Source organism: Eubalaena glacialis, chromosome 18 (genome assembly GCF_028564815.1).
Source record: "Eubalaena glacialis isolate mEubGla1 chromosome 18, mEubGla1.1.hap2.+ XY, whole genome shotgun sequence".
In the NCBI taxonomy this organism is placed as follows: domain Eukaryota; kingdom Metazoa; phylum Chordata; class Mammalia; order Artiodactyla; family Balaenidae; genus Eubalaena; species Eubalaena glacialis.
This window is the reverse complement of record NC_083733.1, coordinates 4158316-4179755: the sequence shown is the minus strand read 5'-3', so window position 1 is coordinate 4179755 and position 21440 is coordinate 4158316. Positions and strand designations below refer to the sequence as shown.

The window sequence follows — 21440 nt, the reverse complement described above, 5'->3', positions numbered from 1 at the left end:
CCCAGGGGGCCTCCTGCCCTGGGGAAGGGGTCCCGGCAGGGGTGGGTCTATGGCTGCGTGGGGAACGGGTCCCTGCAGTGGTGGGTGCTCTGGCTGCGCCTGCGAAGGGTTCCATCCAGTGGTGGGTGTTCACACTGCCTGGGGAAGGGGTCCAGCAGCAGCGGGTGCTCTGGCTGCACCGGGGAAGGGCTCCCTCCAGTGGCGGGCACTTGGACTGCACTATGAAGGGTCCCTGCAGCTTGGGCGCTCAACATGCCCTGGGGAAGCGGTGCCTGCAGTAGTGGGGGGCTCAGCCCCAAGTAAGGGGTTACAGCAGTGGTGGGTCTGTGGCTACTGGGGAAGGGGTCCCTCCAGTGGTGGGTACTCAGGCTCCCCTGGGGCAGGGATTCCAGCAGTGCTCGGTGCTCTGGCTGCCCTGAGGAAAGGGTCCCTCAGTGGTGGGTGCTCAGGTTGGCTAAGGAAAGGGGTCCCTGTAAGGGTGGGTGTGGGTGAACAGGCTGCCCTGGGGGAAGGGGTCCCTGCAGCAGTGGGTACTATGGCTGCAACAGGGAAGGGGTCCTAGGAGGAGTGAGTGCTTGGGCTGCCCTGTGGAAGGGGGTCCCTGTAGCAGGGGTTGCTCTCGCTGAAGGGGTCCCTCCAATCGTGGGTGCACAGGTTTCCCTGGGGCAGGGGTCCCTGCAGTGGTGGGTGAACAGACTGCCCTGGGGAAGAAATCCGTTCAGCGTGGGCTCTGGCTGCGCCGGGGCAGGGGCCCCTCCAGTCACGGGCGCGTGGGCTTCCCCGGGGCAGGGGTCCCAGCACTGGTGCCGCAGGTAAGGGGTCCCTGCAGTGCTGGGTGCTCGGGTTGCCCTGGGGGAGGGCCGCCGTACCTGCAGTGGTGGGCGCGCTCGGGCTTGACACAGCAGCACTTGGGGCACTTGTAGATCACTTCTCCAGGCTTCAGCTGCAAACTCTCCATGTACTCTTTAGTAGCATTCCCTTTGGGTACTGCCCCCTGTGGTTTAATAACAATGTATTTTAGCTGGGGGGAAGGAAGATTAAAAAACATCAGTAAATTTAGGAATTAGTCTTGGGTGTTATATATCATGATATAATTTATAATGCTGTAGTTGCCACTTATATTAATATGAAAAATAACTATTACTCAGACAGGACCAGAAGTTTTATTTTTCATGGAAAATAACATGCTTTAAAATGAATTCAAAATATACAGTGCGTCATCCTTCATAAGGCGAGTCACCTGGGTTTTTCAAACTTCATGCAGGTCGTGCCAGAGGTGAGGTGTGTCTGCGAAGCCACTCCAGCCCCAGGGCAGCTGGCGTCCCCGGGGTGCAGCCGGCCCTGCGCACAGCTCCTGGGCAGGGCTTCCCTGATAAGCACACCCACAGGTTTCCTATCAGCTGCAGCAGGGGAGGGCTGAACAAAGCAATCTCAAAAAGGACTTTATCTTGTGTGTTTAAAGTTATGTAATGCATCTCTGCCAACCTAATCAAGAGAGCGTCACACACAAGCCCCAAGCCCCCCCCCCCCAGGCATCTGGCCCCAGGGGCAGGAGCTGTGGGGCTGTAAGTGTGTGTCTGCAGGAGCCCTGAGCGCTAGGGGAGCTTGAGAGGGACGAGGAATCTGGAAATGGGAGCCAGAGGCGGAGAGCCCCGTACACAGCACGGCAGTGGGCCCGAGTGGAGGGCAGTGGGCCTGAGTAGGCTGCAAAGGGGGAGGAATTGTTCTTTGGGCAGTGGAGACAGGCAGTGGAGATCACGTTTGGAAGATCATTCTGGGCACCATGGCCTGTGGACTGGGACCAAGGCCCGGACCCCGTTTCTGTGCCCCACGGAGCCTGTCCTTCACACAAATGCACGTTTCTGGAGAAGAAGCCCCGCTGGGAGGAGCCGAGCAGGGGCGAGAGCACAGGGAGATGGCAGGCACGCCGCCGTCAGCAGGAGCTGCGCCGGAGCTCCTGAAAGCCCACTCCCCGGCTGGACGGCAGCCCGAGCCAACCTCTGCGGGGCCAGGGCCGACACCCACGTCTGCAAAGCCCAGCAGGCGCGTATGGAGACCCAGGACCACTGGCTCCAAGGCCCCCGGGGAGCCGGACGGGCGGCCCTGTCACCAGCAGGAGTGAGGCCCCGCAAGGTGCCCCGGGTTCGGGGGGGGAGCACAGGAAGGGCTGCAGGCAAAATAGTAAGGTTCACTGCCCGACCCTCCCCTGCAGCTGACTGCCCTCCAGATGGGCACCGGTCAGTCCCCCATCCTAACACAGGGAAGCTGCTGTGGTCAAGATCCTGGCCTTAACACGCCACCTGTCTCCTTAATCTACAGGGTAAAAAAAGTTCACGGTTTAAAGGCTCATTTTTGAGAATTTACATCAGAAGGTCAGGTCCAGCATTTTACTCAATTTCCCCAACACCCTCTGGAGTCTTTCTGGTCCCTCAACCAAGCCAGGACCCCAGGCCGCCCCACCCCTACCGCCGGCCCCATGATACTGTTGTGACTTCATGAGCTCCCACCTTGTACGGCCGCTCCTGGTGACAGCTCGGGTCACACGTTTCATAAGACGATGGAACGGACCAGGTTGAGCCACACACACGCTGTTTCCACGGTAAAACACGTGACCTGACACACTTATGCGGAGCACGGCACCCCACGCCGCCCGCTGGTTAAAGAGCGCTCCTGCGACCGCTCACGGAGGACAGGTGTGCATCTCGAGGGGGAGACACGTCAGGTAACACGTACCAACCAGCCCGTGTGGAGATGAAGGCGTTTTTTGGTCCTTTTTGCGGCCCAGAGCCCTGGGCAGGTGGCCCCTATCTCCCTGCAGTGCCTCCCGATGACCCACCCAGGTCCCCGCGGTCCCCGCGGCTGGTGATCTGCGCTTCGATTCCGTACTCCGAGATGTGCTCTTGCGGGCCAGACACGGAGCAGAAGGGCGGGCCCGGGTCCGCTTAGCACCGGGTCTCCCCAGGTCACACCAGAGGAGCGCCCGCTTCCTCGGCACCAGTGGGGGCCCCTCTTCGCTCCATCAAAGAAACCTTCCGAACAGCTGAGGCACATTCCTCAAGCTCGCGTTCGCCTTCGAACCATTTTCAGGGCATGTTTTTTCTAAGACGCATCTCGCGTGTTTCCCCTGCGTCCCGCCAGGACTGTGATCCCTGCCATAGCCACGCCTCCTACCCCAGTGCGGCCCAGACGGCTCCCCTTTGGCACAGCGTCCTCCGGACAGCTTTGCCATTCGCTGCTGCTGCTGCTAGCGCCCGACCTCTCACAGCCGCACCCACCCACCTCTGATGCGCCCTGGAGAAGGGAACCAGGTGCCCACGCTTAGGAAGAGGAGTGCTCCCAACCACGGCATACATATATCCAGGGAAGTTATGATTTGCAAAGCACATTTCCCCCCGCATATCTTTCCATCTTGACCCCCTGGTTCCCTCCCTGTCACGCATTCTGGATCCCCAGGACCTGAGCTAGGGGCACGGGAGCGTGGCGCTTCCCCTAGGTCTACCTGCTAATTCATGGACAGCACAGGGGACGAGGAGCATGTAAAGACACGTACAGGGATATAAGCTGCAAACTCCAGAGTGGAAGGAGAGCCACATGACAAAGGACCGTGTTTCTTCAATTTAAAAAATCCCAAGAAACAAGAGGGGACCACTGAGGTGAAAAAGGAGACACGTCAGCCAGTCACAAAGGATAGATCTTATTTGGATCCTGATTCAAACAAAAGAATATAACAGGACTGAGACGACCGAGGAGACGTGGCCTCCCACTGGACATAGTGAGGAATTCTCCAGCCGCTCCACACGAGCCGCTGGCGCTGGAGCCGTGCTTCTATAAAGAAGAGCCCTTTTGGGGCTTCCCTGGTGGCGCAGTGGTTACGAATCCGCCTGCCAATGCAGGCGTCGAGCCCTGGTCCGGGAAGATCCCACATGCCGCGGAGCAACTGAGCCCGCGCGCCACAGCTACTAAAGCCCGCGTGCCACAACTACTGAGCCCACGTGCCACAACTACTGAAGCCCGCGCACCTAGAGCCCGTGCTCTGCAACAAGAGAAGCCACCGCCATGAGAAGCCCGCGCACCTCAACAAAGAGTAGCCCCCGCTCGCCACAACTAGAGAAAGCCCGCACGCAGCAACGAACATGCAACGCAGCCAAAAATAAATAAATTTATATTAAAAAAAAAGAGAGCCCTTTTTAAAGATACACACAATTATTTACGAATAAAGTTTTATAATGTCTGAGATGTACTTCCAAATATTCTGGGGAGGGAAAGAAAGGGAGTAGGCGAGGATATCGCTGACACGAGATTGACCACGAGGTGATAAGCAGGGTTCATGACCCTCTTCTCTCCACTTCTGTGTACAATGAAATGTCTGTAAGAAGTTAACGAAAAAGCAAGGGCTTTGGCAACAGATAACTGTTCACACCCCAGCTTTGCCTCTTGCCAGCTGTGGGTCTCACCTTCTGACGTGATGTACGCCCACCTCCGCAAGGTGCTGGCGGGTTAATGAACGCCCAAAGGCGTCCCAGGGCGCCCGGCACGGGACCAACGGCTCCCGACACAAAGGCGCCTTAGTGGGCCCTCGGCACACATCTGCTGGTAAGGCTGATGCTTGTCCAACAAGGCTGGGGACACAGGAGAGCAGGCTCTGGGTGCGGGGCAGCGGGTGGCCTTGCACAGTCTCATGCTTCTGAACACTGAGACTCACCTCCGGAGGTGAGCTTGCTGCCTTGTGACCGATCAGCTCCCTGATCCATCAAATGTCAGAGACCCCATCTTCCTTTCTGCTCCCCCCTCAAAGTACCAATAACTCTTCTCAAGAAACAACCCAAGCCAGAGCCAATCCTAGCAAAGATTAACTGTTCTTACTGGCTTCGTAAAAGGACGTCCAGCAGAGAACTGGCCTCACCCCGGGTGGCGTGACGGCTCTCGTTCAGCCCAGACTGGACCCTGGGTTGAAGGTGATCTGCAGAGAGGAGAAAGCAGCCGCCCTGATGAGAGGACGGAGCAGACACCCGACCCCGCTGGCCACGCAGTCTCCCCTCCACTGTGGGTCTGGAACCCAACGCTCCCAATTCCCTCTGGTGTGAGGGGCCACCGTCTTCACTAGGCGGCAGAGGGGCCAGGATGCCGGGAAGGACGGGGGTGTCTGGCGGCTCGGTTGGCCTCTCCCCTGCCTCCTTCCCGACAGCTTCCCCACCCCAGTCCCAACGCCTGCCCGGGGCCAGACGCACCCCTGCCCTGGGCTCCTCACACCCCGCTGGGTGCCCTCGATTCTATTCACACTGACTCCCGGTGGATTCTGTAACTTGCCACTGGAGTCCTGACGTGTGGCATGGTGGAAACAGTGACATCTAGATGTCAAGACGGTGGACTTGAATGGACAGTTCTCCAAAGACCTACAAATGGCCGAAAAGCCCAGCATCATTAGTCATCAGGGAAATGCAAATCAAAACACAATGAGATATCACCTCACAGCCATCAGGATGGCTCTCATCAAACACATGAACAGTCACCTGAGGAAGTGGAGTAGCAGGAACCCATACGCTGCTGGGGGGACTCTAATGCCTTGCAGCCGCCATGAAAAACCACCCTCAGCGAGTTCATCGTAGAGTGAACATATGACACGGTAATTCCACTCCTGGGTCTCTACCCAAGAGAAACGAAACATAGGTCCACACAAACCCGGTCCACGAATGTTCACGGCAGAATTGTCCGTAACAGCCAGAAAGTGGGAAGAACCCCGATGGCCACCACCTGATGACGGCTATAAACAAAACGTGGCCCATCGCCACAGTGGAACAGTCTTCAGCCGTGAAAAGGAACGACGCACTGACAGTGCACGGTGCGGATGAGCCCTAGAAACCTCGCGCTGAGTGAAGGGAGCCAGACGTCAAGGCCACGTATCCTTGTATGACTCCATCTATGTGATCTGTCCAGAACAGGCCAATCCAGAGACAAAAAGTACATCAGCAGTTGCCTGGCGCTGGGGGACCTGGGGGGGTCGGGGCAGTGACGGCTAAGGGGGGGCAGGGTTTCTTTTTTGGGTGATGAAAATGTCTAAAATGACTGCGGTGATGTGAGTACACGAAAATCATCGAACTATACACTGCAAAAGGGTGAATTTTGCGGAATGTGATTTAAAAATGCTTGCATCCAGGACTCACACCCTCCTCCACCTCACGCTCCGGCCCTCAGTGCTTCCATCCAGCGTCTCGGCAGCGAAACAAGTGAAGCGAACACGCCCACCGGGCGCAGAGGCAGCGCGCTGCACACACCTGCTACCCGACCCCCGGCTCTCGAGGCTTCCTGAAGAGAGCTCTGAGGCCTCTTCCCGCGGGACAGGGGCTGTAGCAGGAGCGGGACCGCGGGGGGAGGGAGGCCTACACTGGTCAGAAGACACAAGCACTGTGATGAGAGGGGCCTGGCCGGGTAGCCCTCCCTCCCCCGGCCCCACCGGGCACACCGCAGCCTGGCACCCAGGCACGGACGTGGTGGCCTCCTCGCCAAAACGCCTACAAACGATGGACCCAGCCCCGTTTTCAACATGCAGGAAGATGGCTGACACCACCAGGGCTCTTCCTACAGCGAACTTAAAGATAATAGCTAACCTCTAGCCCAAAGAAGTTAAATTACTTGTGTGTGATCAAAAGACAACTGGAAAAATTAGTAAAGCCCTAGATGCCACATCACTCAGCTTTCAGTCCATACTTTAGAGAAACGAAGTATTTAAACTAGAAAGGGGGACTTCCCTGGCGGTCCAGTGGCTAAGGCTCCGTGCTCCCAATGCAGGGGGTCTGGGCTCGATCCCTGGTCTGGGGCTAGATCCCACATGCCACAACCAAAGATCCCGCATGTCGCAACTAAAAAGATCCCGCAAGCAGCAATGAAGATCCCATGCGCAGCAACTAAGACCCAGCACAGCCAAACAAACAAATAAATAAATAAATAAATATTAAAAAATAAAATAAACTAGAAAGGATTTCAGGCATTATTCAGTACACTTTCTTCATTTGAATAAACAGCTCAGTGGAATGTTTTCCATGAATATACCGTGACATCACTTCTCTCTGGGCGCTGGGTTCCTCCAGCGAAGCCATGAACAATGCCACCAGCCTGCATCCAGGAACTCGTGAACCCCGAGGCTACGGGAGCACGAGGCCCTCCGCCCGGCGCCGCCGCTGGTGCCTCCGCAGCCCAGACCCGGCCGAAAACCCCAGCAAGAGGGCAGGTACTCACGGGGTCGGTGAGCATGGTCCTCAAGTGAGACGACAGGGCAAGCACCGCCAGGCAGTTAAAAACGACTCCATTGACCACGGAGTACCAGAAGTCTTTGGAAGGCAGCAGCATGACGAACGTCACCACGAAGTCCGCATACACGACCAGCAGCCACGTCACGACAGCACAGATCATGCCACAGCCGTCGCGGATGAACCAGACCCTGTCTGCCACGTCGGCCTCGGATGAAGAGGAGGAAGAAGAGTCGTAGTTGTCACTTTCGGTCAGCAGGGGATGATGTTCGACATCCCGGAGCCGGTGTCCTGATGACGGCATGGCTTCCCTGGAGGGGCACGGGACACGCTGGTGAGGCTCCCAGGGACACACGGTCACCTGCGGCTGGCCCCAGCCGCACTGCGCAAGGACGACGCGGGGCAGGAGCTAGACGCACGCCCTTGGCACCCAGGCTCCAAGCCCGGCGGAGATGGGGCCTGGGGTACCACGGCCCCATCCATGGGGCCAAGGCCCGACGGCCCGCAGCGCACACAGGCCAGCGGCTGATGAGAGGCTGACAGACAAGGGGCTCTTTCACTGCGCGCTTCCACGCCAGCCCACGACCGCAGAGCCCCCAGTTCTCGCCTCACTCTTCCCTGTTTCACTGAGCCCTTCACTCTCACTTCTCCCTCGTTCTAACTGTGACAACGTGCGACCGTGTTTTTGAGGCAGGCTTCTTTAACTCTCTGCTGTTTCTAGAACGCCCTTCCTCTTTCAGTCTTTTAACAGTTTCCTTCACGTATCCGTTCTTTCGACAACTCTCCCATATTTCCTAAAGTACCTGATACCCGAGAACACATAGGGTCAGAAACTAAAGGAAAACTTAACACTTTTCCTAGCAAACATTTTGCTGCTTCTGTAAACCTATAACCTCCTCTCATCAGTGTTTGATATGAGTAGTAATACTTATGATAAATAAAGAAAGGGAAACAGTCAGTTCATTTGGCCTTGTTGTTCGAGCAGGGGATGGAAAAACACTGACAGCGCTTTATCAGACAACCCGAGGGCTTTCTCCACTCAGGCGCGGCTTCTTTCAAAACAAGCACAGAGCAAGACTGTGGTCTCCCCAACGTGGGGGAGGAGGAGCAGGGAGAAGAATGCTCCTGGGGTCGGGTCTGCTACAACTGATTCACAGCATCGGCTTTGGAATCTTGGCATTACTTTCTTCCTTAACTGTAACTAGAGCACGGTAATGATGAAAACATTTACTGAATGAATGAATTTGCTGATGAGAGTTCCTTCTGCAAATATTTTGCACAATTCCCTCTTGATACAAAGATACTGACTAGTACAAGACAGAAATGAAATTGTTCCCCACAGTCTGCTCTTAGATCAGACAAAAAGAGCTTTATAATTACTGAAGTGAAGAAACTGAAGATAAGAATTTGGGCAGCCCCGAACCAGCCGTTCTTCAGCCAGCACATACTGGACCCGACGGCTGCCTTCCTGCCGAGGCCTCTGCCGAGCCCCTTCCCTCCGCAGAGGCCACCCGCCCTACAGCGCCCGAAGCTTCTCTCTGCCAAGCAAGTCATCCTGCAGAGACAGTGCTCCTTCCTCTGAAGAGCACTTTGAAAAGGGACTCGGAACATCAGACACGGCTGTCTGGAGAGGGTGCTGGAGCGCGGTTCTGTCTACACCAGTGTAAAGCCTGATGCCGTCAGGGGGCTGAGACCCTCTGGAAGGAGGACCAGCTCAGCAGCTCCATGGGCAGTGCGCTCAGCTCTCCCTACCTTGAGAGGGCGTCTGTGTCTCAGCCCCCGGCTGGCTGTCAGCCCTCGTGGGAAAGGCCTGGGTCTTCTCTCCGGGCTCCCCGTCGGTGCCCGCACGCCCCTGGGCTCATGGCAAGTGCGCATCTGTTTACAGGCAGACGCAACAACGTGAAATGGTCCCCATCTCAGATCCAGAGAGTGGCCTAGTGATGGCCACAGAAGTTTTTTAGTGAATCATAAATGTTCATCAAAGCCTTAAGCTGAGAATTCCTCTGCTCTATGGCTACTTCTCAGGTAAGACGCTTTCTATGAGAAATGGGTGCCCGCCTGCTGGGCAGTGAGCAATCGCTGCGGGGCCGTGTGTCCAGAGACAGGCTAGCTTCTTGTCAGAGCACACTTGTGCAGCCCGAGTTCTGCCTAGAAATCAGGACCCGAGTCTTCTGGATGCCTGACCCAGTCCCGATTAACCTTCCTGGCTGAGGCACCGGTGACAGCAGCCGCAGGCCTCCCCCGGGGGTGCAGATGGCAGCTCTGTTTGTGAGGCGGGGTGACCGCACACATACCAACCCCGGTGGGCGGGGAGGGACGTTCCCAGAAGCGTGTTAGGGTAGTGAGGCATCACGCCTGTGTGCCTCAGAGCCGAATTTGTAAAATCCGCTAGAAGGCAAAGGGAAGACAATCTGATACCCAAAAGTCACTGCATTTGCAAGAAAGCAATCGACGAACACGGCGAGGGTGGGCTGAGCACGTCCGGTTATCTGTCGTCACGCGCAGGCAGCTTCCGCTGAGTCACAGCACTTACGCTGCATTAATGCAACAGGAAGGGAGGGGAGGAAATGAAGAAACAATTCCTTTACACTCAACTAATCTAAAAATGCTGGGCACACAAGAGCAAATGGCACGGCAATTGGCGATGCGAAGCCAGGGCGAGGGCACAGCCTCACTCTGCGCTGATACCCATCGCTGGTGACTGAATACTCTGCGAGACCATGTCTGAAAAAAACCTGCAAGCACTGTGCACTGACCGACCGTTTTTCTACTTTAATGTCCAGTTTAATGGGATTCTGTCTTCACTCCTGAACCTGAGCTGTTTATCCTCGTGTTAGATCGAGCCCCGTTTCCCAGAACACTAAGAGCAACACTGCGGACCTCCACTATTTAAGGGACAGCCACTCAAGCAAAACCCTTCCAGTGGCTTACACTTGAGAACGCCCCTCATCGTGTAATGCCTGCTACTAACTGATCGACCCCCTTCATGGAATCTTCCTCCAGGGACACACTCTCCTTTTGGCGTAGGTGGTAAGCAAACCAAAGACGATACGTGAAGAAAAAGATTTACTTGTCACCATTAACCATCTGAACTGCCCGTAGTGTCAGCTGTTAGAGAGGAAACAGTGTTTAGAGACCTAAATAAACAATCACTTACCTCACAAGTTACTTTTAGACATTACTTGAACATTTTGTGCCTTTTCTTCAGGATCTTAAGGTGCATACTATCCTATGTGATAGGATCTGAAAGATAATAAAATCTGATTAGAAAAGTTACTTATTTTATGACCAAAGTGCACACTATTTCTTAGTGCATGATTATATTTTGGAGCACGTGTAACCAATGTGACGCTTCACACCTAAAGTTCCGTTATTCAGAACTATCCTTAACTATGAAATCATGACTCCTCTAGGTTTTCGTTACTAGTAAACTGACTGACAAGCCTGAAAATCAAGTAATTTATTTTAAACCTGTCCGTTTTACCCTCTTGTTACTTTAGCCCTGGTTTTAAATACAAATCTCTAAGCCAAAATCCCTGAGAAAGAGCCCCAGGGATAATCCAGACCAAATCTGGTCAACCTGCATTTCAGCAGGCAACAACTGTTCCCTGTTCACCAGCCACAGCAGAGGAATTCCAGAAGAGACGAGAAAGAGGTGAGAGGTGCCCCAGGCCCCGCTGGGGGAGGGGCCACGGTGCACGAAGGAGCGGGCGGAATGAGGGAGGAGCGTCCCAGTCTGGCAGCATCTCCCACTGGGCTCACTGGCAGGTGGGCAAGCAGACACAGCCTCCCTAGAAGCACTCATCTGGCCCAAGAAAAAAGGCCGAAGACACCAAGATGCAGGGTGTCCCCCTCCCAAAGAGGTCAGATTGCTGCCAGGTTTCCCTAAGACCAGGGCCGCCAGAGGACAAAGGACCATGGACACAGATGCTCCTGGTACATCTCATTCTTAAATATGAACCGAGGGCCAACGGATGTTCTGGAGAAAGCTCAAACAGGTCTCATGAAAGAGCCCCAGAAAGAAAAGAGAGAAACAGGAATTCAGAGCAGGCATAATGCACAGAGAAGAAAACTTAAGAAGAAATAAGAGACTGCATCTGTGAGACAAAGAGGAACATTCTGAGAACTTCCTAGTTATTGAAAAATAAAAATATGATGGTAGAATTTTTTAATCTTACAAACAGGATTGGAAGAGAGAATGGGGAAATTTCCCAGAAAGGAGACCTAAACAACAAAGGGGAATGGGGGAAGGATAAACTTGGAGTTTGGGATTAACATATACACACTACTATACAGAAAACAGATAACCAACAAGGACCTCCTGTACACAGCACAGGGAACTATATTCGATACCTTGTAATAACCTATACTGGGAAAGAATCTAGAAAAGAATAGATATACATATATATAAAACTGAATCAGTCTGCTGTACACCTAAAACTTACACAACATTGTAAATCAACTACTGTAAATCAACTAAAAAACAAACAAAAAAGACAAAGACCTTAGGAGAGAAAATAAAATGAAATCAGAGGACCAACCCAGGAGGTCCATCTTCCAAACAACAGGTCTGGCAAAGGCACCCCTGAACAAGACGTCCTTCCTCTGCACAGCTCCACCGCCACCCAGGCTGGCGGCCCCGTGTGCATCTCATATCCTTCCAACGTAACATGCTTCGCTCAGCAAACCCTCAGGTGGTGCCTGTTTTCTGAAGCCAAGACCCCTGACTAGGACACCAAGGGGCTGGCGTGGAAGGGGGTGAGGGGACTGGGGGGGTCGAGGGGTGGGCAGGGTAAGCGCCCCTGGTCTCCTCCACGGAACACGCTCTGGTGCCCCTCCCAGTAACTGGGGGCTGCTCGCTGCCTCCTGACCGGGAGTGCCCCCGCCGCCGGGCCCGGCTCTGCTGTCAGGCTCCCCTGCCCACCCGACCCTGCAAGTCTCCTCAGGACCCGTCCTCCCTCCACAAGGACCTGGACAACCTCCCCGCACCCGTCACCGCCACCCTGCACACCAAACGTTCCCTAGCCTATCTGTGGCTCTGAACTTTGCAGTAACAAATGTGGCCGTGAACCACAAGCTGCTTAAACTAACGGAGGTGACTTTTAAAATACGGCATTTATATATATGGTAACTTTTTTCAAATATCTATGCACTAGCCAACAACTTTAAATGCCAAATAACATGCTGAACCAGTAATGCCTAATTACGCCTCGTAATACTTTCAACTTTTCATTCACATTCATTTTGAATATCTTCAAATGAGCTTATGTTAGCACTGTTTTAAAAGAAAACCGGCTTTGCAAAACACAGGACTGCCCATTGCAGTCCTCAGGTCTACAGCAGAATCTCTCCAATGAGACCAAATCCCCAGTTACTTTTATAAATTTTAAAAAATAACCAACATGGCAACCACTTCGGAAAGCGGTCTGGCACTTTCTCAGAGTTAAACCAACACCCGCCCTGTGGCTCGGCAATTCCACTTCTAGGTATTTTCCTCAAGGTGAATATGAACACAAAACATGTACCGAACTGTTCACAGCTGCTTCATTCATAACAGTCACCAAACCAGAACAACCCAAACATCCCTCACCAGGAGATGAATAAACAAACCATGGTATATTCGTACAAGGGCATACTAAAACGGGATGGCGGGATTACGAATACATGCAACGATGTGGATAAATCTCAAAAAATCACGCTAAGTGAAAAAACCAGACAAAGAATATGTACAGGAGGAGTCCATCTCCATCGCACTCTAAACCAGGCGAAGCTAATTTATTTTGAAAGAAATCAGAACGGGGTTGGAGCACAAGAGGGAATGACGGAGAGCCCAAAGTAACTTTCTGAGTTGACGGAAAGGGCAGCAGGCTACACAGGCACACGCACTGTCAAACCAAATTCAATGAGCTGTTAAAAGTATACACTTAAAATTGTGCATTTCAAAAAATAAAAAAGGCGGTGGAGGAGGTGGAAAAAAAAAATTGTGCATTTCATTGTACGTTAACTATGCCTCAATTAAAACATGAACAGGAGAAAAAATAACCAGCACAGGTACACGTGCAGGTGTAAAAGGGTGTAGTAACAGCCAAGTTCTAAGTGCTGCTGAAACCGTTCTCTCCCTACAGACGCTGCCTTCTGAGCCAGACCCTGTCTCAGTTTACTTTTAACAATATCTTCGGGCAAGTGTCTTAAACTCTTCCCCTCACTTTTTTCCCCATGTCTATAAACAGAAAATGCATTTCTCATAAACAAACTGAAAACAAGTAAACAAAAGACATCAATATACTTTGGTGATCAGATGCTACAAAAAAGAATGAAGATCCAATGATTTTCACTGTTGCAATAAAAGGAAATGTCTACCCTAGACGTGTACGTTAAACACTGCTTAAACTCATCACTGTTTTACTATTCATACGCCCACTGCTGACCTATAAGAAACAGGAATAAGCACATCTCTGCTTCAGGCACGGAAGCAGCATGCGAGGCAAACACAGGCCGTGAGATGTGCTGAATTCAAACGTGGGGGTGGGGCCTCCAAGCTGCAGCCTCCACGCGAGGCCGAGGATGCGCGACCTCGGACAGGCCCTCAGCCCACGAGGGCTCACGGGAGAGAGGCGGGGACCGGCCTGGTAAGCGATGTGCTCGGTGTTATCCCCAGTGGCACGCAGAGGGCGATGAGGGAGAGATGACAATCGCTTATCCCGTCCAGAGGAACCAGAAAAGTGTCGGGTAGGACGACAGCAGGAGTGGGCCCACAGGACAGGCAAGATCCGCACAGGAGAGGACAGTGCGAGAGGCACAGAGGCGGAAAGGGCAACCCGCGGGCTGCAGGGCCCCGGGCTCAGTGCGAGGGAGGGCGGGAAGGCAGGGAAGGGGAGGCCGGGGCCCCGCACAAAGCACTCCGAAGGCCGAGCTAAGCAGCCTGAAATTCCGTACGTCATTCTGCTGCAAAGGGAGACTGGAACTTCGGTCAACAGACAAATGTTTTAGCAAGATAACTGGTGACAAACTAAGATTAGGATGGAAGGAGGAAGATGGGCAACCGGGAGGCGGCTACCGTGCCCCAGAGCAGAGCTGATAGAGGCAGGGCCAGGAGGGGAGCAGGGGCCTGAAGGGGACGAGCCGGGGTTAGGAGCAGGAAGGCTGGCTGCAGCAGTCAACACACGCACAGGGCCGGGACCTTTTCCCAGCAGTTTCGGTAAAGAGCCAAGAGCTTGCAGACTGCGTGGTGAGAAAATTAAAGAAGCAAATTTGTTTAAATGCAGTTAAGTGAAGGACATATGTAGCTGGAAGGAAAAAACATTTTTTTCAATTTCCTCTCTTACGTATTATCTCATTTAAAGCTACGATGGGGCTTCCCTGGTAGTGCAGTGGTTGGGAATCCGCCTGCCAATGCAGGAGACACGGGTTCGAGCCCTGGTCCAGGAAGATCCCACATGCCTCAGAGCAACTAAGCCCGTGCGCAACAACTACTGAGCCTGCGCTCTAGAGCCCGTGCGCCACAACTACTAAAGCCTGCGCGCCTAGAGCCTGTGCTCCACAACAAGAGAAGCCACCGCAATGAGAAGCCCACGCACCGCAACAAAGAGTAGCCCCCCGCTCTCTGCCACTAGAGAAAGCGCGTGCGCAGCAACGATGACCCAATGCAGCCAAAAATAAATAAATTAATTAATTTTTAAAAAATAAAGCTACGATGAACCTTTCAACAAGACAAAATTCTATTTATTGTGTAAGCTGACTTCATCCTCACTGGCTCCCAATAAATAGAATTAACGTGGCTTCTGCAACAAATTTTAATTTGTGTAACAAATGATTGCTTTGTCCAAGTATTTAATTGATGTGATGCCTTGTTTTCATTTTATATAAAACCCTTTATACTGTTCCAATAAATATCTTTATTAGTAAAAAATAATAATAAATAAAATAAGAGGACGGGACCAAGATGGCGGAGGAGTAGGACGAGGAGCTCACCTTCTCCCACAAAAACACTGAAAATACCTCTACAAGTGGAACGACTCGCACAGAACAGCTACTGAGCACAGGCAGAAGACCTCAGACTTCCAAAAGGGCAAGAAAACCTCCGCGTAACCAGGTAGAACAAAAGGAGAAAGAAAAAGAAAGGAACGTAGTCGGGGCCTGCGCCCCAGGCAGGGAGCTGTGGAGGAGGACAGGTTCCTGCATCCTGAGAAGCCCCCTCGCCGGCGAGGAGATCAGCCTGGACAGACGGGGCGCGTCGGAGCCTAGCAGGAGAGCACAGCAGCCAGTGTGCGGAAGGCAGCACAGAGAGCAGCCTGCACAGGAGGTCGGCGCCGCCACCCGGCGCTCCCTGGCCTCAGACGCTCATCTGTCAGTGCTGAAGCTCAGGCTTCGGAGGTCAGACCCAGGGAGAGGACCGGGGCGGGCTGCACGGAGACAGCCTGCAGAGGCTGGACTGTGGCAACCGAGGGTGTGCTCGGAAGAAGCCCGGGCCTGTCAGAGAGCCAAGGCGCCGTACTGAGGGGTGCACGAGGAGAGGGGAGGGACCACCATAAGAGCGTCTGTCCCTACGTGCGCTCCCAGGCAACAGGACACTGCCTGCAGGAGCTCTGGGGGCGGGCACGAGTCGCTGCCGCCATCGCGGGCTCCAGAGGCAGGCACAGGCCACCGCTACGAGACCTGTGAGCAGTCGCCAAGTGCGGCCCCCGCCATCCCAGGAGCGCACAAGGGCGGCTGCACCTGCACACCCCATATCAAGGGAATAAAAGCCAGCACGTGCTGAGGAAACAGACAGCAAGCGTCCAAACTAAAAGCAGCCCCTCAATTCTGGAAAAGATAGCGGAGTAGAGGATCGAGCTCACCTCCTCTCACAGAAACACCAACATCACAACTAACTGCTGAACAACCATCGACAAAAAAGACTGAAACCTACCAGAAAAGATACTTTACATTCAAAGACAAAAAAGAAGTCACAATGAGACGGTAGCCTAGGTGCTTTCGTACCAAGACAATTAACAAAATGGCAATAAGAACATACATATAATTACCTAAAATTTAATGGGATTCGTAATGGATACAAAAACAAGACCCGTATATATGCTGTCTACAAAAGACACACTTCAGACCCAGAGGCATGTGCAGACTGAAAGGGGATGGAAAAAGGTATTCCATGCAAATGGAAATCAAAAGAAAGCTGGAGTAGCAATACTCTTAGGAGACAAAATAGACTTTAAAATAAAGACTATTACAAGAGACAAAGAAGGACACTACATAATGAACAAGGGATCAATCCAAGAAGATATAACAATTGTAAATATATATGCACCCAACATAGGAGCATCTCGATATATAAAGCAAATGCTAACAGCCATAAAAGGAGAAGTCAACAGTAACACAATAATAGTGGGGAAATTTAACACCCCACTTACATCAATGGACAGATCATTCAGATAGAAAATCAATAAGGAAACACAGGCCTTAAATGACCATGAAACCAGATGGACTTAATTGATATTTATAGAACATTCCATACAAAAGAAGCAAAATACACTTTCTTCTCAAGTGCACGTGAAACATTCTCCAGGACAGATCATACCTTGGGCCACAAATCAAGCCTCAGTAAATTTAAGATAACTGAAATCATATCAAGCATCTTTCCGACCACAGTGCTATGAGATTAGAAATCAATTCGGGGGACTTCCCTGGTGGCGCAGTGGTTAAGACCCTGCGCTCCCAATGCAGGGGACCCAGGTTCGATCCCTAGTCCGGGAACTAGATCCCACATGCATGCTGCAACTAAGAGTCTGCATGCCACAACTAAGGATCTGATGCAACCTAATAAATAAACATTTATAAATAAACAAATATTTATTTGTTTATTTTTGGCTGTGTCGGGTCTTCGTTGCTGCGCTTGGGCTTTCTCTAGTTGCGGCGAGCGGGGGCTACTCTTCATTGCAGTGCACGGGCTTCTCGCTGCGGTGGCTTCTCTTTGTTGTGGAGCACGGGCTCTAGGTGCGCGGGCTTCAGTAGTTGTGGCACGTGGGCCCAGTAGTTGTGGCTCGCGGGCTCTAGAGCGCAGGCTCACTAGTTGTGGCACACGGGCTTAGCTGCTCCACGGCATGTGGGATCTTCCCGGACCAGGGCTTGAACCTGTGTCCCCTGCATTGGCAGGCGGATTCTTAACCCCTGTGCCACCAGGGAAGTCCCAGTAAATATTTTAAAAAAAGAAAGAAAGAAAGAAATCAATTCCGGAAAAAAATCCTGTAAAAAACACAAACACACAAAGGCTAAACATATGTTACTAAACAACCAATGGATCACCGACGATATCAAAGAGGAATTCAGAAAATACCTAGAGATAAATGACAACAAAAACAAGATGATCCAGAACCTGTGGGACACAGCAAAAGCAGTTCTAAGAGGGAAGGTTATAGCAATACAGTTTTACCTCAGGAAACAAGAAAAATCTCAAACAACTTAAACTTACACCTAAAGCCACTAGAGAAGAGAGAACAAACAAAACCCAAAGTTAGTAGAAGGAAAGAAATCATAGAGGCTTCCCTGGTGGCGCAGTGGTTAAAAATCCGCCTGCCAATGCAGGGAACATGGGTTTGAGCCCTGGTCTGGGAAGATCCCACATGCTGCGGAGCGACTAAGCCCGTGCGCAATGAAAGCAATGAAGACCCAACGTAGCCAAAAATAAAAATAAATAAAAGAAAACAAATAAATTTTTTTAAAAAAAGAAAAGCTATGATGAACCTAAAGAAGGACTTCGTCTCCCTATTTTACAGATGAGCCACCCCGGACCCCCAGTTAGTCCGGGACCTCCACACAAGTCCCACCACGCTGCTTCTCGGTTTGAACAGGCCACACTTTTAAAAAGCCTAGGACAGCCCCAAAGTGATGTAACGAAAAGAGACTGAAGACTATATGCCTAGTTAAGCCAACTAAACAATCAGATTAAGAAACTATAAACCAAGAGGTCCTGGCATGGTTGCTCTTTTCTTTCTCATTTTATGCTTATTTGAGCTTTTCCTGCAACTACAAAAGCAACATAGGCTCACTTTTTCTGTTTTTAAAGAATAAGGGTCCCAGTTTGCAGACGCAGGGGCTGACGGCTGACAGAGCAGAGGGGCCCTTCTTCCCTCGGCGGGGGAGGGTGGGGGAGAGGGCGCAGAGAAGATGGACAAAGCGCAGCTAAAGCAGGTCCCACCCCACACGCTGTTCTGAGCAGGCAGGAGGTGGGCTGTGGGTGCTAGAAGTGGAGAAAAGCTGAGGACGGCGACTGAGACTGGAAAAAGGAAGGGGGGTCGGGGAGGTGGCAAGAGAGAGCTGGAACTCAGCACTGTGGGCCAGACAGCGCTGCAAACCCCGGTTCCCAGTAAACACCACAACAGCCAGGCCTTTCATCCACAAGCCCAGCCTAGCACCCAAAACCCTACAGGGGGTTGGGGATTCGCCATGGAGGGCAGGACGAAGGGGAGCAGCCTGAGAAGCCAGGTGACAGAAAACCGCAAGGAACTGGAGGTCCTGATGAGACTGAGAAGCAGGCCTGGAGGATGTACAAGGGAGCCAGGTCGGCCTGAGGCTGGTCGGCAGGGGGTTGTGTGTCTGTGTGTGTGTGTGTATGTGTGTGTGTGATTTATCCTCTTCAATGATTCTCCCTTGTACATTTTCCATCATTTAGTCTAAATTTCATTCTTTCAATTTCTTGATATTATCTCAACTTAGTATGATGTAAGATAAATAATTATGACCAAAAAATAAGGCTGCAAGGGGGAATTTTAAGAACTCAGAGGAGGTGTCATCCAGGATAACAGTAAGATCTCACAAGTGGCCCCGCAAACGGGCTGCTCCATAGAGCAGAAGGGAGAAGGACAGCACTTCCGTCCCACGCACGTCCGCAACCGGGGTGATACGTGCGCTAGGACGGGGCCTGAGTTAGGTCGGGGAGACTCAGAGAGAGGGAGACCCCTCCCTGAACTTGGTAAAAGAATGGAGCACTCAGACAGCCTACCCCAGTGCCTTGGCTCCAGTGCTTTCACTGCCACTGCAATTATGTTCTTATATGTTCTTTCCATCAATTTGCAATCATGAAAGATTTAGTTTGTGCTTTCAAACCAGACCAGTAATGTATGCCACAGGAACCAGTATTTTCTTCTCAAATTACTGAATCTGAAGAACAGAATATTAACCTTTAAGGGAAAAAACCAATGGAATATTAAGTGAACAAAAGCCAAGTCTCAATAGTACGCTGGCACACTGTCCATACTGTGAACAGTAAACTTATGTAACCTTTCCAGAAAGGTCTTTCATACTACAACAAAGCGGGGCAAACTGAGAAACACACAAGGAGCCAAGGCTCTGGGAGAGGAAAGCCAATCTCACGGGGGTGGGGAGGGGATGACACTGGGCTTTTCCCATCCCGCCAGCCACTCTTCAGCCTCCTGCCAGGTCCTTCTCCTCCACAGACATCGAAATGTGGTGGTGCCTGGGCTGGGTCCTGGGTTGTCCTCTTTAGCTACGTGCTCTCTAAATAATCTCACAGGATCTCAGTTCCATGTAGTTAGAAAAGATGCACGTGGGAAACTGCCAAACGAATAATGCATTACTGGGTGCCTCCAATCCGTTACTCAACAACTCCACGGTAGGGTCAAAGCAGAAACCCCTCCACCCACCAAAACCGTTCTGACCCTACCTTCTCCTCGCTATAAATGGCACCACCATCTACTTGCCAAGGTCAAAAACCAGGACACACCCTTCATTCCACTCTTTTCCCAACCTCCCCACACCTAACCCGTCAGCAGGTCCCGTGGGCTCGACCTCCAACACCAGATCAAGAGCCAGATCAAGGCTGCCCCGCCCAGGCAGCACAAACCAGTGGTCCGTTTCCACACTCACTGCCTCTGTGCACCCACTAACCCACTCCCTGATCAGCACCCGGGTGTGGGAAGCATGCAGTCTTAGCCGGAGGTAACTCCTGGAGGAGACAGTATGTCTCTCACAAAAAGCAAAGCCCTTACCCTTGACTTGGAATGCACTCTTTTTCCCAGGCCTGAGGAATGTAAAAGAGATTAGCAAAGCTATCTCAAGCCAGGAGACCTCAGGGAACTGAGAGTCCTGGTTGTTCCCTATGGCTGGGGACTGTGTGTGAGCCTGGTTAAGGGAAGATAATGTTCAAGGACAGTTGTTGTAAACTTGTTGACGTCCGTGGTGGTGGCTGAGCTGAGACGATAAGCAATTCTCTGAGTTCATCGTCTAATAATGAGTTCCTCTTCTGTCTACATTAGATTCAGTAAATTCTAAATAAAGTGCCTTGCAACCATCAGTTGTCTTGGTCCTTCTGACCCCATACTCGCGGTGCTATTCAGTCCCTTGCCCCTCTCCGTTGGGACCTGGAAGACCCCCTGCGGTGACTGGACCACTGCAAGTGGCGCCGGCACAGGGACCTGACGGCTGAGGAAATACAAAAAAAGAGGTAAGCGGATCCTTATGCGGAATATAGAAGAGTAAGTAGCCGCCACGAATATAATTAGTGAAACAGAAAGCATAAGGAAGATAGAGTCAAAAGTAAAATAAGATGGGACAAAAAGGCTCTAAGGAGCGTGAGTTGTTCGCCCAAGTGCTGTTGTCTATGTTAAAGGCATGGGGCACGAAACTATCTGCCTCACAGATCTCTGAATTCTTACAGCATGTATGTGAGGTTTCTCCTTGGTTTCCTGAGGGAGGTTCTATAGATGCCGCTATGTGGGAGAAAGTAAGGGAAGATCTTCGCAATCATTTTAAGGCCAATGGCCCAACTCAAGTTCCGATTATTACCTTTAGTCTATGGAATTTGATCAAGGAATGCTTGGAACCCCTCTGTGATTCTGTACCCCGCCTTTCTGAAGGGGAACACACTAAGCCTATTTCTTCTGCCCCGCCGCCTGCGGAGGCTGCAATCAGCCCTCCTTTTTCAGATGAGGGTGTGCCTTTTGATCTCGCTGAGGAAGCTGCACGATATGAAAGGAATAAATATCCTAATGACGATGTTTTATTAGCTCTGGTGGAAAAGTCTCTTAAAAAATTGAATGTGAGTAAGTCACATGATGCTGTCCCTTTGAGCCCGCTGCAGAGGGCTGTTCAAGGGGCAATGCAGAGAGGAGAAGATCCTTTGTTTTGCTGCCCAGTTATTGAAAGACCAGATCCTAATAATCCTCAGCAGGGTATTAGGGAACATCA

The 21440-nt window shown here is 51.9% G+C and overlaps 1 protein-coding gene and 1 long non-coding RNA gene across 4 annotated transcripts in view; one reads left to right on the top strand and one right to left on the bottom strand.

The window, feature by feature from the left end:
• The window catches only part of ZDHHC7 (zinc finger DHHC-type palmitoyltransferase 7), a 43485-nt gene that overhangs the window by 10811 nt on the left and 11234 nt on the right, over nt 1-21440 (bottom strand). For all 3 annotated transcript variants that reach the window (XR_009697778.1, XM_061172293.1, XM_061172292.1), the window contains 3 exons: nt 10402-10487; nt 7234-7555; nt 870-994 (listed from right to left, as the gene is read on the bottom strand). Coding sequence is in view for 2 of the 3 variants with exons in the window: in XM_061172293.1 (XP_061028276.1) it covers nt 870-994; nt 7234-7548 (440 nt within the window). In the remaining variant the exon portion in view is untranslated. The remainder of the gene's footprint in view (nt 1-869; nt 995-7233; nt 7556-10401; nt 10488-21440) is intronic.
• Nucleotides 1-21440, top strand: part of LOC133077533 (uncharacterized) — a 54051-nt gene that overhangs the window by 28996 nt on the left and 3615 nt on the right. The gene's annotated exons all lie outside the window — the stretch shown is intronic.